The 17,960-nt window shown below is 33.7% G+C and overlaps 1 protein-coding gene across 1 annotated transcript in view; it reads right to left on the bottom strand.

Annotated features, from left to right (window-relative positions):
- SUCLA2 (succinate-CoA ligase ADP-forming subunit beta) overlaps window positions 1–17,960 on the bottom strand; it is a 34,279-nt gene that overhangs the window by 2,119 nt on the left and 14,200 nt on the right. Inside the window, exons 5-10 of the mRNA XM_010951402.3 lie at window positions 15,460–15,588; window positions 12,878–13,016; window positions 4,931–5,092; window positions 4,702–4,844; window positions 2,659–2,779; window positions 2,115–2,203 (exon numbers count right to left, since the gene is read on the bottom strand). Of these exons, the coding sequence (XP_010949704.1) occupies window positions 2,115–2,203; window positions 2,659–2,779; window positions 4,702–4,844; window positions 4,931–5,092; window positions 12,878–13,016; window positions 15,460–15,588 (783 nt within the window). The remainder of the gene's footprint in view (window positions 1–2,114; window positions 2,204–2,658; window positions 2,780–4,701; window positions 4,845–4,930; window positions 5,093–12,877; window positions 13,017–15,459; window positions 15,589–17,960) is intronic.

Genomic DNA, 17,960 nt, shown 5'->3' with positions numbered 1-17,960 from the left:
GACTAAACCATATAGCCCCAAAGAGTATTCTGTGAAATGTCTATAAATATAGGTGGGGAAGAATCAAAAGTTCTCATTTAGAAATATCTCTGTATCTACTAGGGGGTGTGTGCCAAGATATAGTGTTAAGTAAAAGAAATGAGATAAAATACATGTTACCATCAAATAATGTGGGAAAGTGGAGAGATATACATATACATACACACACACACACACACACACACATACATACATTATTTGCTTGTGTTTTTAAAAAAGTAAAAAGCTGAAACAAAAAACTGGTTACTTATGGGAAAGGAACAAACAGAAATAGGTATAAAGGCTAGACTATCTGAATATACCTTATTTATAGTTTGACTTTGGAACCATGTAAATATTTATAACAAAAATTTTTTTAAAAAAGAATTATTTTATAAAATAAAGAAATGAAACTAAATGTTTATCAAGGTGAGATAAAACAGAGAACTATTTCACATGAATTTTAAAATCCAGTAAATTGTGGGAAATACTTCAAAGGACAGAAAGAACTTCACATACAAATTTTGAACTGCTTTCAGTAATCATATTGTTGGTATTATTATTGCAAAACTGTCATGTCTGCACTGAGGGACAAAGCAAATGAATATTTACATTAGCATGGAATGGGAAAAAAAGAGAGACATGTCAGATAAGAAGAAAAAAAACTACTACCTGGATTTGCACTGGAAATATTATGTAGTCATGTATTTATCTCTTTAAAAACACGTATTTTCCTAGATTTACCACTTTAAAAACCTAGAAACAATGAACAACCCAACAGCTGTAAGTACCCTTGGAGCTAAAATTGTAGTGTCTAGATACGATTTGGCTGGTTCCAGATCTGCAGGAAGAAATGTAAATATGAGCATGAAACATCTCATCATGCCAGAAAGCCTATCAGAGGGCATGTGGGAAGGACTCAGAGGTCAACTTGAAGAGGTCACTGACCAAAGACAGAATAATCTAAGTATCAATAAAAATAACTAAAATCAAATATATTTAAATCCATGAGTTCAAAATAGCATGCACACATGCAACACACACACCGAAAAACAAAAACTAAGAAACAAAAAAGCCTGGGTTACTTTTGTAGGACATAATGGAACAAACTCATTATTTTGAAAACTGACCAATAAAAGCAAAGAATCAAGTGTCCTGTTTTTTCTATGCAAAATGTACTTCATAACAACAAAAGGTTGACACAAGATAAACTTTTAAAAAAAACTATTATAATATATATGTTTATAATATTATAATAAATAAAGACAGCATTAGAATATCACCACTTTGCATAAATAAAATATTGGGTCTAAGTTATGACTGTCAATGACTGCTAGTATTAGCATTAGCATCAGCAATGACTGCTTATGAAATTACACAAAGTCAACTATAAAATATTCTTGGTCCCCCAAATCAAATACATATCTGATCAAGCCTATACACTGAACTACCAGTTTACAGGAAATACAGGAGCAGAGAAATAAGTTAAATGACAGCCCAGGGATACAATCATTAAAATCCAGACTACAGGAAACATGACAAGACCATCAGCCTGGTTTTTTCAACAGAAAAAAACTTATGGGAGAAAAAAAAGCAAGGGAGAATCTATAGATTAAGAGAAATTTAGTGACATATTAACCAACTGCAATGCATGGACTTATTTTTGATTCTAGTTCTAATAAAGAACCTAGGCAAAAAAATGTTTAAGAGAATCTGGGAAATTTCAACACTGATTCTTTTTTATAAAACATAAACCTATTATCACTATCCCACCTAAAACAAATAACAGTAATTCCTCTATATCATTATCAATACCTTTATCATTTACTGATACTTGATGATATGCAGGAAATGATATAACATCTGGGATTTGCTTAAAAATAATCATGGGAAAAAGCAGGTAAGAACAAGATGAGACAAGACTGGGCATGAGCTGGTAACTGAGATGGGTGGTAGTGTACGGGGTTCAGTAGTCCTAGTATTTAGCTATAACATTAATTATTAGCAATATTAGTTGGTTCATTTTAGAATCTAAGTGCTTATAAATCTTTTACACACTTTGCAAATGTATCCTTAGATTAACACAGCCTGTTTACCATTTTAGCAGCTTCGTCCAAGTCATCACAAGCAAGAATTTTAAGTCCACTGTCTGCTATCAGCGCCTTAGCATCATCAACCCGTGTGCCTGGAAACGATTTATGCAAATATAAAGATGTTTTAAATATCTACACAAAATCATTTAAAACGTTTGTCCCATACAGTACAAGTATGAATTTCAGCCTCCTTCCATCATTCAGTGTAAATGCTTCTAAGCCAAAGAAAATACTATAAAAACCTGGAGTCACCTCCTCAAATACTTTGCCTTAGCACATTAATTGGAATTCAGACACGCCGGAATTAAAGACAACGCACAACAAATAAATACTACATCAACTTATACCAAGCAAAACTATAAACAATTTTGCCCCAATATTAGAAAAATTTTTAACTCACTTAAAAAATATTCCTATGATCTACTCTCATTTAAAAAATACAGCTTTTAAAAACTATATTTTAAATGAACTGAACTCCTTGGAATTATGATATTTTCAGCAATTAAAGCTCAGGGAACAACTGCAAGATATTTTTTTCCACACTCACCTTGTAACCGTACCACAATAGGTATTTTAATTTCCAAGTCCTTTACCGCCATGACTATACCCTGTGCAATAACATCGCACCGCATGATGCCTCCAAAAATGTTGACGAGAATAGACAGTACCTGTGAATAAAATGTTTTGGTAGATTAAAATATTAAAGGAATGAGTATCCATCCTTCCTTCCCAAGAAAACACTAGTATCTGTGCCTTAGGATAAAAAAATAACTCCATGGAAACATTTTCAGACCAAAGAGCTACACCCTCTGCAGCTCTCATCACTGAAGCCTGTGCAGTCCAAAGCTCACTTCCCCTCCCTGGGTAATTTCAACTCCTGGCTCATAGTCTCTCCTCTCCTGTGCCATATTAACAAGGCCTCCTGATTCCATCTTACTGTCCTATGAACACAGAGGCCCTCTCTGGACTCCATGCCTCTGCATATTTGCTCCCCCTTGACTAACTCATCCAATTCTCAACACAGCTTAAGGTATCATCTGTTCAGTGAAGGCCACCCTGATTCTCCCAGTTACTGGCTCTGTCTTCTGTTCTTCCACAACATCACATTCAGTTCAACAGCCTTGTCAGACTATAAATGCCCTGAGGGAAGGAATCATGTATTCCCAATTCCAAGCACGGTGTCCAACGCAAGGGGACATAATATGCATACAGCCACTCCCATGTTATCCACACTGTCACCCTGGGCTCCTGGCCGGTTTCCAACTCCAGTGCCCTTAGTCAGTCCTCAACTTTGCAACTCTTCATATGCTTTTCGTCATTCTTGTACATAGGCCCTAAAAGCCATGCTTAGAAATATAACTAGAACTCTAGTTCACCTTATTAAGTACTCAACAGTTACATAATCATATAATACTCTGCTTCTAGAGTTTGTCAAAAGAATCTATAGAAACAAAATTTATTTTAAAAAATTATAAAGCAAAAGAAATATAGCACATTTTGTATCTCATTTTAATGTTTAATGCACTTTATAAAAATGCATATGGCAAGTAAGTCTATAGACTCAAAGGGAAAGAGTAGTAAAATAAAACTTTTTAAACAATTCGAGAGTCTAACACCAAGAAAAAAATGTGCATTGTCAGCATCATCAATAATGAATACTTATTAATGACCTGTGTATGCACTGAGCATCATTGCCAGCCACTGGGAAAAGCAAAAACGAGTACAATATGATGCCTATCAACGACAAATTCTCAGTCTGAATTCAGTAAGACTAGTTACATGAAGGCCATTATCTTATTTTTCCATAAGCCTTACAAAACCACACAGTAGATATATTCCTTAAAAAATATCTGGTGAATGGCACTACGTCTGTTTCTTGGATCACTATGCATGTCTCTTGTATTTTGATAATCATTTATAAAATTCATAGTTACAACTTATGGCACATCTATGTATGACAGATCATACAAACATTAAAACGAGTATTTTAGAATAATACTTTATGCAAAACGTGCTCAAGATATGTTAGCAAAAAAAGACTCAAAATGTGTGTATTAAAAGATATATATATATATATAAATGGGTGAATTATATGACATGTGAATTATAAGCTGTTTCTAAAAGGATACAAATGCAATGTGTGTGAGTGTGTGTGAATGTAAAATACACAAGCATTAACAAGTCTTAAAGAAAATAAATCAAACCAATAGTAACAGAAGTCATCCCTGGATAGAATTAAACATGGTTTTCATTATCTTTTTAGCTTTACAGACTTTCTAGATTTTGGGGATTTTGTGGTCAACTAACATCTCCAAAACTTTTTCTATAGGAATGAGTTCTCATGCCAAATCACTACCATTTATAATATTATCTAATACCATCCAATATTTCTTCACCTTGTTTTCTAAATCACAATGGGAAACTTTTATCTTTCTCTCTTGTTAACTTTTGTTGCACTGATTTTAGCAAATTTTTCCAAACTATTGAGGACTTTTACATTTTAATGCTCAACTAGTACAATGACCACATCTACTAATTAATCAAGTTACTGCTCATCATTCAAACTTTAAAACAAAGGCTCTGCCCTTACCTTCTTATCTGAGGTGATAAGCTTAAACGCTTCTGTTACTTGATGGACTGTGGCGCCACCCCCAACATCAAGAAAGTTGGCTGGAGTTCCTCCATGAAGTTTTATTATATCCATTGTGGCCATAGCCAGGCCAGCACCATTGACTGTCAGGAGGGGAAAATGATTTGTATAAGCAATCAACAAAAAGAAAGTTTAGCCAATCTAGCTCTAACATAAAAACATATGGTACCGAGACAGCCTATATTTCCATCTAGGCCAATGTAGTTGAGATCTGCCTTAGCTGCATCTTTGTCCCTTTCATCTTCCTGGGTCCAGTCCTGCAGGTCAAAGATTTTCTTCTGGCGATAAGCTGAATTAGAATCAAAATTGATCTTTGCATCCATACACAGCACTTTGAAGGAAAAAAAAAGAGTGATTTTAATTTCAAGATAGACACAATAAACTATACAATAATCAAATGTACTTAGGGGGAAAATGTTATTTTTGTTATAACAGAAAGTATTTCAATTTATGTTCATAATTAATTCAAACTTTTTCCTAAAAAAAAATGTGGGAATTAAAACTGCCCCATCAAAGTCACTGATTCCACATCTGTCTTAAGCAACAGATAAAGAAGAATGGGGAAAAAACTTCAGAAGCATTTAGTTTTCTTTGAAATTACCAATAATTAATTGTTCATGCTCCTAGCTAACTCCTGTGCTTGGGCCCTGGGGGCCAACTCAAGGGCATTGTTCCAGCAATTCTGTCTTTCCTGCATTTCAAATCCTACTGCACCCCTACTTTTCTACTGGCTAAATCAAATTCAGGCTTTTACCTCCAGCACTCTACCAGAATGGCCCTTATAAAGGTTAATTCTCTGATTTCATCTTTCAGTATTCTATCCCTCCCTTACTCCAATCTAACTACAACATTCTCCTTGCTGTCGCTGAACAGATAGAGGCTAAAAGAACTGAGCAGTTTCAGCTGCTGCCCAAAACAGGAGACAAAATTCTGAGCCAGCCATTTAACTATTAATAACAATAAAAACCAACATTCTTTCATAGGGAGATAACATAATTCAGTCTCTCAAAATGGCCAATAAGAAAAATTACTAGATCTGTGAAGAAAAAGGAAAAATGCAACCAAGAGCCAAGAGAAAAAAAGCAGTCAAGAGAAACCAAATCCAAGATGACTCAAATTTTAAATTATCAGAGGACTGTGAAACAGCTATTTTAAACATGTTTAATGATTTAAAGAAAATACTGTCATAATAAAGCACAAGGTAAGTAATCTCAGCAGAAAATAAAACTATGAAAGGGACTATTCTGAAAATCTAAAACTAAAAAGTACAATTATCTGAAATCACTGGTGAATGATAATATGTATGTTTCTTGGATCGTGGTGCTTCAGATCCCTTGTATTTTGATAATCATTTATAAATTTGTAGTCATAAATCGTGGCATAGCTACATATGACAGATTATACATACCTTAAAGTAAGTATTTTAGAAGAACAGTAAACACAAAAAGTGCTCAAGATATGTTAGCAAAAAAATCTGCATGTAACTTTACATGCAGCCCTCCACGTGTGCAGTTTCACACCCACAGGTTCAACCAACCACAGACTGCATAGTACTGCAGTACGTATTTATTGAAAAAAAATCTGTGTGCAAGTGGACCCTCACAGCTCAAACTCATGTTGTTCAAGGGTCAATTGTATATCTATTAAATTAAATTTTATGTGCCATTCAAAAAAAAAATGAGGAACACATAGCAAAGGCATTAATCCTTAGTAGGCCTCTAAGGTGTAGACTCAAGAAGATCAAGACATTTCACTCAGTTGAGGGTGACTCTCCAATATAAACATATTTGCAGTGAAATACCCAGAAGCATATTTCCCAGGCCTGAGCTCTGTTAAGTCAGCAGAACCAGCGACTGACAACTCTGCTAACAGCAAGGGTGTGAGTGAGATCAATAAACAGAGCCCATACTCAATTCAGTGTTCAAAAGAGGGAGAACTTTTAAGAGATGTACACATTGCCCCCCCCCCGAAATTACAAATGCACCAGGCCAAAATTAATTTCTTGCTTGGAGATTTCTCCCAACTGATCTCCAGTCCATAGGTAAAATAATCAGGACAACTGACATCCTGGTGAGTCTAGTATCAGTCCACTCTCCTTCATGCAGCTCTCACTGAGTTTCTGCCACAACCCTCAATAAAGAAAAGTGCACAGTCCTGGGAACGTAACTGCCTGGGATCACTGTTCCTGGCAGTGGGAATCGCTTGGATTTTGAGGGTTTTTTTCCCCCCAAATTTGGTAACTGAGGGGTCAAAGCTATGATAAACTTACATATATTATTAACCTTTTGTATACCTTTAGAAGCAAGGCACCTAAGAAACCTGAAATTCATGTAACTTCTGAGATTATGAAGAAACTCTACCCACTTCTATGAGAGACAGTCCAAACTGCCATGGTTGAAAGAATTTAAACTTTATCTAGAATCCATAACCTCTCATTCAATCAAAATATTCAAGAAATTAGAAAGAACATGAAATTCTTTGAACTTCTAACTCAGATAAGAGAATTTGACTTGGGACTTCAGTTCTCTACGTCTTCTGGACTTAATCACATTTGGATTTTAAATCCAGGTGTGTCTATATGCAGATCAGAATATCTTCATGCCACAATCTAATCTCACTGATGAATTTCTGATAATCTAACAGACAACTTGCTGGACAAAATCTGGTGTCAGAAAACAGAAAAGAATAAATTTTCAGAAGTGAGCATAACATTTTCTGACAGCTGATATTTAGTGTACTATTATCCATTTTAGAAACTTCTAGGGGTAAAAATCCAAACTACCTATTGGTACTCCCAGAATATCCAAAGGAACAATGGCTGGGATTGGAATGGCAGCCTCAAAGTCAGAGCAGGACTACTCAGACAGACAGCTAATCTTTCCTCCCTCAAGAGCTCCACAACCACCCTAATAGATCTTGGCTTGATGGCTGAGCTTAGGGGTAAAGAAAACACTGAGGAATGTTGCAGGGGATCAAATCTTCCCCACTCTTGATGTTTCCTTTCACATTCAAAGGATTCACTTAGTATAACATCTGTCTCTCACTGCCTCTTTACTCACTTCTTCCCAGAGGAAGGGAAGCAAATTATCTGTCTAGTTAATCTGAACATTATAAAACTAGGCATGCATCATTCAGCTCAATCTTTCTTCCTCTTGGGAGTGAGCTTCCCAGAGGAAGCATTTCCAACTGCTATTCCCAAGACATAGTCTATCCCTGAAAGGACTGCCCCGCTAAAGCCTCATATTTGAATAGATTGATTAAGTTTAATTGTGTAATTTAGTTGTTGAATTCATTTTAATTATTACTTTTGTAGGGAAGATGGTTAATCATGGAAGATCTCTCAGAAACCCCAATGATAGTAATGGTACAATAAGCTATTTAAGCAATTCTATTGAAATATATTATTTTTATATTCCCCTATGTTTTCAGAGCATTACTAGGAAAATCAGTCCAGAGTCTATAAGCCTTCTTCTTACAATTACATCAAACAATTAAACCAGTACAAATTAAGAGGTATACTTTATTCTATGCAGCAGATATGCTCCAAAAGAATCATGCACCGAGGAATTAATTCCAAGTTTAGTCATTCAAAATGTCCTTAAACTACTATTTTAAGGAATACTATGATACTTTCCCCAAATGTATATTCTATTTTGTCATATGGTAACTTAATACCAAAGGAGACAAAGAACTACATATTTTTAAAATATTACTTTTGAAACTCGATTTGTACCTTATAAATGGAATATATCAATCTGTAGATATTTATAACAACCTAGTCTACCTGGGCCTAAAGCCTCCATTCAAAATATATAAAGAAGGTACTGTGAGAAATGCAGATCTGCTAACAGAGACTGAGCTCGGATTCATCTGTAAACTAAAGCCTTCCTTCCATTTCCACTGCCTCTGATACCTCCTGCTTGCACTACTACTACAGCTTCCTAACCTAAAAGATCACCCTACTGCCAATCTCCTCCTACCCCAATCCTGCTGATACACTCCTCTCTACCAGAAATATCCCTGTCATACAACAGTGTCGTATGTAAGAGTACAAATTCTGCAGCTGACAATCTGGATTCACAGCCCATCTCTACCACGAGCCATGTGTCCCTGGGCAAGTCACTTTTTAACCTCTTGTTAACTCAGTTTCCTAACCTATAAAATAAGGATAGTAATAGTACCTACATTGTAGAACTGTTATAAACATTCAATGAACTAAAGGGGTTCATATTTGAAAAGTTCTTAAAACAGTGCCTGGCACTGTTTTGCTATGTTTTTGTTAAATAGAGGGAAAAAACATACACTTTAAAAAAAAAAACTTGAGTGTAGGAAACTGAAGTATACTCAGAATATGTCTTTTTTGTATGGTCAAAATTCAAAACTATGTACTATGAAAGAAGAAACTGAAAATAAACCAAAACATGGGAGACAAGCTGAAATGCAGCAGAGATATTTTCAAAGACTAAGGAAAATAAATACAATAGAATTAAAATCTACAAATGAAGAACAAAATCAATAGTCTCTGTACACCAATAATAAACAGAAAATACAGTGGCAGAAAAGATCTCATTCAAAATAGCAGCCAAAATACATTTCTGCAAATAAATCGAAAAAGAAGTATAATACATACCAAAAGAAAATAAGCCTTATTTAAAAAGATATAAATTAAGACTTATTATAATAAAACTCCAGAGTGATCTGTTTAGAAACTTGACCAAAAAATTCTAAAGGTTTCCTAGCAATAGGAGTTAGTAACCTGACATTCAAGTACCAAAAGCGGGACCAAAGGCTTCAGAAGTTTGAGAACCTGTAGATTGTATGAAAAACAGTGAATGTACACATGCTCGCAGGGGAACACTGGTGATTCCTTGGTGAGGGTTACTGGCTTTCATGCAATTTTCACTGCATTTCCTAAAATTTGTCCTTGATCCACAAAGGATTAGGTAACACCAATCTAAAAGAATAAATAGGTAAGAACTGCCTTCCTTAGAAAAATATATTTAAATAAGCATGTGAAGGATGCTTATCTCATCCATATTAAAATTTACAATTATTGATACAAAAAAGAACAGTCAGATCCATGGAATCAGACACTTGAATATGATAAGGAGTGGTATCAAAATTCAGTGGGGAACGATGTTTTATTTAATGATTTTAGGAAAACTATTTGGAAAAAAGAAGTAAAGGTAAAGTAAAATCTTGAATGATTAAAGACTTAAAAACTAAAAAGAGAAATAAAAAATAGAACTCATTGCAGATAAAGATAAGTGATCTTACATAATGGAAGAAAGGACACTATTCAAAATAGCAACCAAAAATATATCTACTAATGACTCTAAGAAGAAACGTAACACCTCCATAAAAAAAGTGTTATTTTTTTGTAGAAGGAAAAAAACCTCTCTGCCTAAAAGCAGTGGAAGTCAAAGCGAGACCTGACCACATGAAAAAACAAAAAGCTTCAATATGTCCCCCCCAAAAGTCAAAATTAAACAATAAACTTGGAAAAATATTCATATTAGGTATCAGACAAGAGATTAACATCCTTAATATATAAAGAATATACATATTATTCAATCTTTTCTGTAAGGGAGTAGTTAAGAACCTATTTTCTTGTTTTATTTGCAAAAGAAACACTGGAAACACACAAGAAACCAAAAAATGACAGAGGAGAGAAGAAATGGGAGTAGATAAGGAGGGGGAGAAAGAAAAAGTTCAAGGCAAAAGAAGGTGGAAATATACTCCGTTATGCTGTTCTGATTTCCGAACCATGCAAATAAATTTTCATCAATTTAAAAAAACTATCCATATTTCCTTTGGGTACTACATATAGTAGGCTGAAAAATGGCCACCCAAAGATAACAGGTCCTAATACACAGAACCTGGGACTATTATTTTATATGGTAAAATTTTTATAGATGTGATTAAGATAAGAACCTTGGAAAAGAAGATTATCCTGCATTATTTGAGTGGGTCCTGAATGAATTCACAAGTATCAGAGAGAGATAGAGGGAGATTAGATAGACAAACACAGAAGAGGAAGAGGCAATGTGACCATCAGCGTAGACTGGAGTGAGGTGGCCACAAATCAAGGAATACACAAGAAGCTAGAAAAAGCAAAGAATAGATTCTTTCCTGGAGCTCTGGATGGAGCAGAGCTGCTGACACCTTGAATTCATGTGATACTGATTTTGGACTTCTGGTTTCCAAAACTAAGAGAATAAACATTTGTTGTTTTAAGCTACTGAGTTTGTAGTGATTTGTTACAGCAGCCATAGGAAACTAACCCAGGTACTAAAGGACATCAACAGAAAATTCTCAGTCTACTGAGGAAAACATATGCCCAACAGACATGAAAAATTCTCAACATCACTAGGAATCAAAAGAATTAAAAAATAAAATAAGACACCATTTCCTGATTATCAGTTTGATAGAGATTAAAACCAATATAACACTTCTGGCACAAGCAGGCAATGAAATGGACACTGTATATTAGAACAACTTTTCCAGACAATAGTCTGGCAAAATACATCTCAAAATGACCCAATAATCAAAACATATGTTAAAAATACTACTATTCTTTGACTCAAAAATTCTAAGAATCTATATCATCACAAAGATTACATACAAACAAAATTTAAGTCTTTAAAAATTGCATCTTTGAAAAAATTTATTATCTTTGAAAACTATTTAATGTGAAAAAATTCTATTGTATAGTTTGAAGTTTAAAAAGGAAAAGATACAAACTGAATAAAAAGTATCATCTCAGTTACAGAAAAGACTAAAATGAACTACGTAAAGTATTTAAAGAGTGTTGCATATTGAGGTTGTGGGAGTTATTTTTTCCAGACTATCTATATTTTGTGGCACTCTGCGAATTTTCTATAATGAATACACTATGCCCTTAATCAGAAAAAAAAAAACAAAACAAACTCCTTCAAAACATACAGAAATGCAAACAAGGAAAACAAAAACCGAATACTAAGAAAAAACATTAGTTATTAAATTAATAAAGACAGTCATTTAGCGACAGAATATGGTGTAGAATTTCAGTTGGAAAGAATTCAGGAGTCTTGTTTTCAATGTTATTAGGTTACCTAATCAAGAAAATAATACAAGAAATATTAGTTTTATACAGATAATTTTCCTTCACTGAACACTTCATTTTGAAAATGTGCATCAGCCATCACTCAAAAAAATTATTTTTAGTTTTATAAACTACCTCTATAATCACAAGAGAATTTACTCACTCTTCTTTATATAATTATATAAATGACCAGCTAAAAATTGATTTCTATAATAATGAATGTAACTAATTAGAAGTATAAAAGTAAAAGACGATCTACAAATCCTTAAGAAGATTAGAAATGTCCAGAAACTTAAAACAAAACCAAACGAATTATAGCAATAGAAGCAGTTAATATAAAATACAGAAAAATTTAGGTTACAATAAAGCAACTTATGTTTTTAGAAAACATATACATGAAAGGCATGATAATTCAAAATCTGGCTTACCTTTCAAACATATATAAAAGAAAGGCTGTCAAAGTGAGAAGCTAATCTTACTTCTCTAATATTAAAAGAACTCTAATATCAGAATACACCTTTTGTACAATAACAATCATGGTGTCTCTAAAATCTGAAACCTGGAGAGACTAAGATAGCTGATTCCCCAAACCTACAATTATTTATTCACTGCTGCACTGGATACTCTGATTCAGCATGCTCAACAGAACTTTCTGCAATGATGAAAATGTTCTATGTGTGTGCTGTCCAACACAGTAACCACACGGGGCTACAGCGCACTTGAAATGTAACTAGTGTGACCAAGAAACATTTTAATCTTACATCTTTTTGACTAATTTTAAAGGCCACGTGTGACTGGTGGCCACCATACTGTACAGTGCGGCTTTAACCCCACTGTGGGTACATAAATCTGTATTTCAGGTGTTTGTTTTAATGGATCTCCTTAAATATTTGTTCACATTCACTCTATTCATTAGAAAACAAGCTTCTACATAGGAAAGAGTTCAGTTCCTTATAAGCTCTACTTCCTTAGTGAAATACATGATAGGTGGATAAACATATAATCAATGTTTGATAAAAGGAGATACTTTACCAGCTCCATCTGAATCCTCTACCATTGGATTTATTTCAACCATGGTTGCATCATACTTCAGAAAAAGGTTGTAAAGCTTGATCATGTTTTCTGCTGCAGAATCCACAATATTAGGTGGAAATCCCATCTTCTCTGCAAGCTGAAAGCAGTTTGTCTCTTTATTATAGGAATGTTGCATATGTCCAATCAACATTAAATTTTTGCAAATAAAAAACCTTTCAGTTTATCATTTAAACGATAAACATGAATCATTTGAATCAAACATTAATCACTGAAATAGCAGCTATTATCACTAAATGGTGAAACAAGACTTGTTCAAAATCCTCACAGAGCAGGTAGTAGGCCCGTTTTACAAACAAGAAAGATTCAAAGAGGTCAAATGACTTGTCATTTGCCTCAATTCCAGTTCTCATGTTTATTCCATAGCTTCCATACTGCCTCTAAGCCTTATGGCCAACCTAAATTGAAAGAAAAGGCCTGTATTTTATTGAAACTACATATAAAAGGTAGACCAATAATCCCAATAGTCTAACAACAATGGGCAAAATATTAAATCACCCTGTTTTACCTCTTAGGTAATATATGAATTTAATTTACCGAGCAACAAAGACACATCCAAACAAATATTGTCCTATTCATTCAAAAGTCTACTGAGCATCCATTATATGCTAGGTTCTAAAGATACAGGTATGTAAGCTTCTAATCTAGTAGAGGAGTTTATAGTCTTGAGCAGAGATTCCTCACTATATATACCTAAAGAGCTTTTTAAAAAACAAATACATGAAGGTCTCAACCAAAAAGTTCTGGTTCACAAGTTTTACAGTGGACCAGACCAAGAATCCATAATTTTTCAAGTTCTATAAGCAATTCTGATCCACTGGTAGAGAAGTTACATGTCTCCGTATTTACCCTGACTGCTGCAAGCTGCTCAGGAACCCTTTGGAGGAGTTTTTCCCTCTCTTCCAATTGCTATCTAAGGTTACAACGCATTTGACTTTCAATAATAGAAAATATTAAATTCTTAGAGTGAATGTGATTTTTACAAAAAGTCAAATGCAAATAATCAAATGCTAATGAAGTAGATGATCAAACTAAGAAATGTCATTTTATTTTAAGACTTATTTCAAATAAAAAATAAGAAGAAATAAACTACCATTTTATTTAGAAAGATTTTCACTAGGTCATAATCTACTGTTTTAAATTTAAACATTTGAGAATTACAATAGAATTCTGATCTGATAAACTAATATGACATTAGTTTATCAAGCATTGTGCTGGGTACTATTTCTGTTCATTCATCACCCATCACTCAAAAAGCTACTTAGTAGATTAATTCCTTCAAGTATTTTTGTAAATCAGTGTTTTCTTTCTCACCTAAATTTAAGTCTCCCCTTTTTCACGTAACTACCTAATGAATCAAATCTCTGTCCCCTTTAAAACATTTATGCCATTCACTTGCTTAAATGACTTGCTTCACATTTTATCAGGGAAATCTCTGTATCAGTCAAAATTCCTGCACTACTATACTTTAGTACCATAAGCTTCTTTTGACAGGCTTCCTTATAAGAGATGTTAATTTCATTCAAACTTTAATATTCAAATTTCCTTTTAAGGTGGGTCACTTATTTTTTATATCAAACTAAACAATTTAATTCAATAGGAGGACTACAGACATTACCAAGCAACTCTTACAGGCCATAATATCAAATTTCACGGTTGAGTTTTTATTTTGGGGGTATTTTTTTGGAGGGGGGTTTTGGGGAGCAGGAATGGAATGGGAAGAAGAGGCACACAGGAAGGATGGTACAGAAAACCAGTGGAATTGCAGGCAAAACTTATTGTGTATGTGCATACACTGAGAGAAAGCCCACACCTTTCATCAGATTCTTAGAAATGTCCACAAAACTCCCCCAAATAAAAATCACCTATAAGGGGGTTATATGAAACAGTGTTCCTAACATTCCATACAATATACAGGAAATAAAGGGGGGCAGGAACATGTTCAATGCCACTGTGGGGGTGTAAAATCTGACTATGAAAGACAATAAAGGATAATCACCTGAGGTTCTTCGATAAATGAAAGAAAATAGATGAAAAAAGTGACTGAAAGGAACTCTATAAACTAGAAAAAGACTTGTGAGAATATTAACCAACAGCAATGAAGGAACTTAAGGAGGTCCCAATTCAAACAAATTGTAAAGTAAAAATAATTTGAGATAATTAGGGAATTTGAATGACAAGGTAAGTGATGATATCAAGAAATTACTGTTAATTTTACTAAGGATGGCAATGGTATACCCGCTATTTTAAAAGAATCCTTTATCTTTTAAAGTTACACATTAAAATATTTATGGAGGATATGAAGAAAAACACTGTAGATACTTCTAAAAGTTTCAATTTCAAACAAGATATCAATGTCTTGACATTCAAAAAAAAAAAAAAAACAAACCTTTTTAAGAAGTTTTGCCGATCACTTCACTTATACAAAGTTAACCCTCTTTAAGTGCTGTAATTACCCAATCAAAAGCAAGCAACGTTTATTATCCAATCAAAAGCAAGCAACGTTTCGGAAAACAACATACCCTGACAGCTTGCTCCTTTTTGATGCCTTCTTCAATATCAATGGGCTCTTTAACTATGGCCTCCGGAGTCTCCGCAGCAACATCTTCAATGTTGACGCCTCCATGCGAACTCCCTATCAACACAGGGCCCTGGTGGAGGGGACACGGACACAAATCTATTACTTAATTATTTTACTTTGGCAGAGGGAGGGTTAGCAAGTTCATTTACTTTTAGAGAAGGTACCGAGAATGGAACCCAGGACTTCCTGCTTGTTAAGCATGAGCTCTACCACTTGAGCTATATATATCCTCCTCATTCAAAACATCTAGACTTTATTTTGGACTCATCAATAAAATCTTAACGCTGTCAGACTTACATATCCATCACTCCCGGCTATTTTTAAATTCCCTTGAGAATTTATCCTTGTAACTCCTGCACAATGCCCCCTTAAATGTTCAATTGAAATAATGGAAAAGAAATGAAAAGGAAGAGGAAAACAACGGCTCACCCCTGAGGAAAAAAGATTAAAAATGTACACAAAATGTATACCAAACGTTAATATAAACATATGTATGAAATATAACTTAAAGTATTTTTCATAGAAACTGAAGGGACATTGGAGTATTGTTTAAAGAACACTAAAAAATCATAAAAACAGTTTAACTGATATTAAAAGGGAAAGTCTAGTGAACAAAAGTTCCTGATTTCATAAGCTCTAGCCCTACTAGAAGTCAGTAAAAAAGAAAGCTACCTACCTTAAAAGAATAGCTCTGGCTATTATCATGAATAATATAAAAAGGTAAGATATAAATACTATACAATTAAGTTAACTTTTAAGTCCTCTAAAATCAATCAAGAAAAAATCTTAGAGCAAAATTATCTAATGGATTTGCTAATTTATGCACAAAACTGGAAGTACTCTTAACATGCAAAAACAAGGAAATGGAAAATGAAAATGGAAAGGAAAATGATCTCAGTAGTATTATGTGGGGAAAAAATGATGCAAAACCCTAGACTCTATTCTCAATTGTGATTTCTTTTAACATAAAGCGTGTTTCAATATGTACCCTGCCATTATTCACACAAACAGAAAAAAGGTAAGAAATAAAACATTAAATGGTAAGACTTTTGTTATTTTATGTCACTATTTTCAAAAAAATTTAGTCAACATATTCTTAATGTAAAAAAAAAGTGTAACTCGCATGGGGGGGCAAAAGACTAAATTCACTTTTAAAGTATTTGAACATTTTATTTTAGTTTTATTGTCCTTTTCCTTTCATATCTACTGCTAAGAGAAGTGAAGAGCCACATAAAAAAGCAGCACTACTGGGGGGGGGGGGTGAAATGCTGATATTAAATGCTCACTAAAGTAATGATCAGGTCTCCAAGAGCTGGCTGTAAGTTGGGAAAAAGGCTAAAAAAAAACCATATGAAATAATAAATATATTTTTTAAAAGTGAACAACTTCTCTTTGTACTAATTCCCTGAAAAACTAGAAAGAAACCCCCAAATTTGTAACCAACTGGTCTGAAGAAAGCTTATATAGGGAAATAAGACAGATCAGTTAAAGTAATGACTATAGCTTTGCATTTGGTCATGACTGCTGAATGAACTGGGTATTTCTGTTTAAACGATTTGGTTTTAACTTTTAAATTTTAGTAATAAACTTTTGAATCAATTTAAGTTCTGGCAAAGAACTGTAATTTCAAATAAATTAATAATGCTATTTTCACCTTCTTAACCTAAATTTCCCTTTTCTTGTTGGTCTTGCAAATGGTTTTGCTTAAAATGGATTTGAATTTAAAATTATATGACAGAGGCTGATAAACATCTCTTTTTAAAAAAATTAAAGTATGGAAAATGAAATTTGGAATTCTTGCAGCACATTTTGTATCCAATCCAAGCAAAGTAAAAAACTGACATAGTTAAATGTACCATTCATCTACAGCAGATTGCAATGTTTTACTAGAAAAATAAAGTAGTAAATGAGATTTGTTAAATTAGATTTGTCTCAGCCCAAAAGTACCAAACAGGCACTGGGCAAATGTAAGAAATCTGATTTTCAAGAAGTGCCAAAACACAGGATAGGAACTAAAATTGATTTTTTTGGCACATCAACCCTATAGCAGATATCTGCCCAGGCTTCCTGATGTCACACATACAGAAGACTCATAGAGCCTAGGATTCATCTCCTAAAAACACCAAAAATCAACAAAAGCAACTTTTAAAGATCAGTTAACTCGTCTGCATATAATTTTAATTCAATCAAAATGCTCTTTTCTTTTTAGTTTAAATAGCTGACTTATTTTTCGTTGTTTAATAGGGACCTGTCCCCAAGGATTCCCGAAATAGTCCATTTTACCCCAAAAGTAACACCAACCAATTTCACATTGGTCTAATATGATAGCATCAAAGAACATTATAATGTCTTTGGCCAAATGGTTTAACCAGTACTATTGAATTTTTAGTATGAATTATCACAACTGTATATTACTCATACAAATGAAATAAAAACATTTTT

Source organism: Camelus bactrianus, chromosome 14 (assembly GCF_048773025.1).
Source record: "Camelus bactrianus isolate YW-2024 breed Bactrian camel chromosome 14, ASM4877302v1, whole genome shotgun sequence".
NCBI lineage: Eukaryota > Metazoa > Chordata > Mammalia > Artiodactyla > Camelidae > Camelus > Camelus bactrianus.
This window is presented reverse-complemented; position numbering and strand designations above follow the sequence as displayed.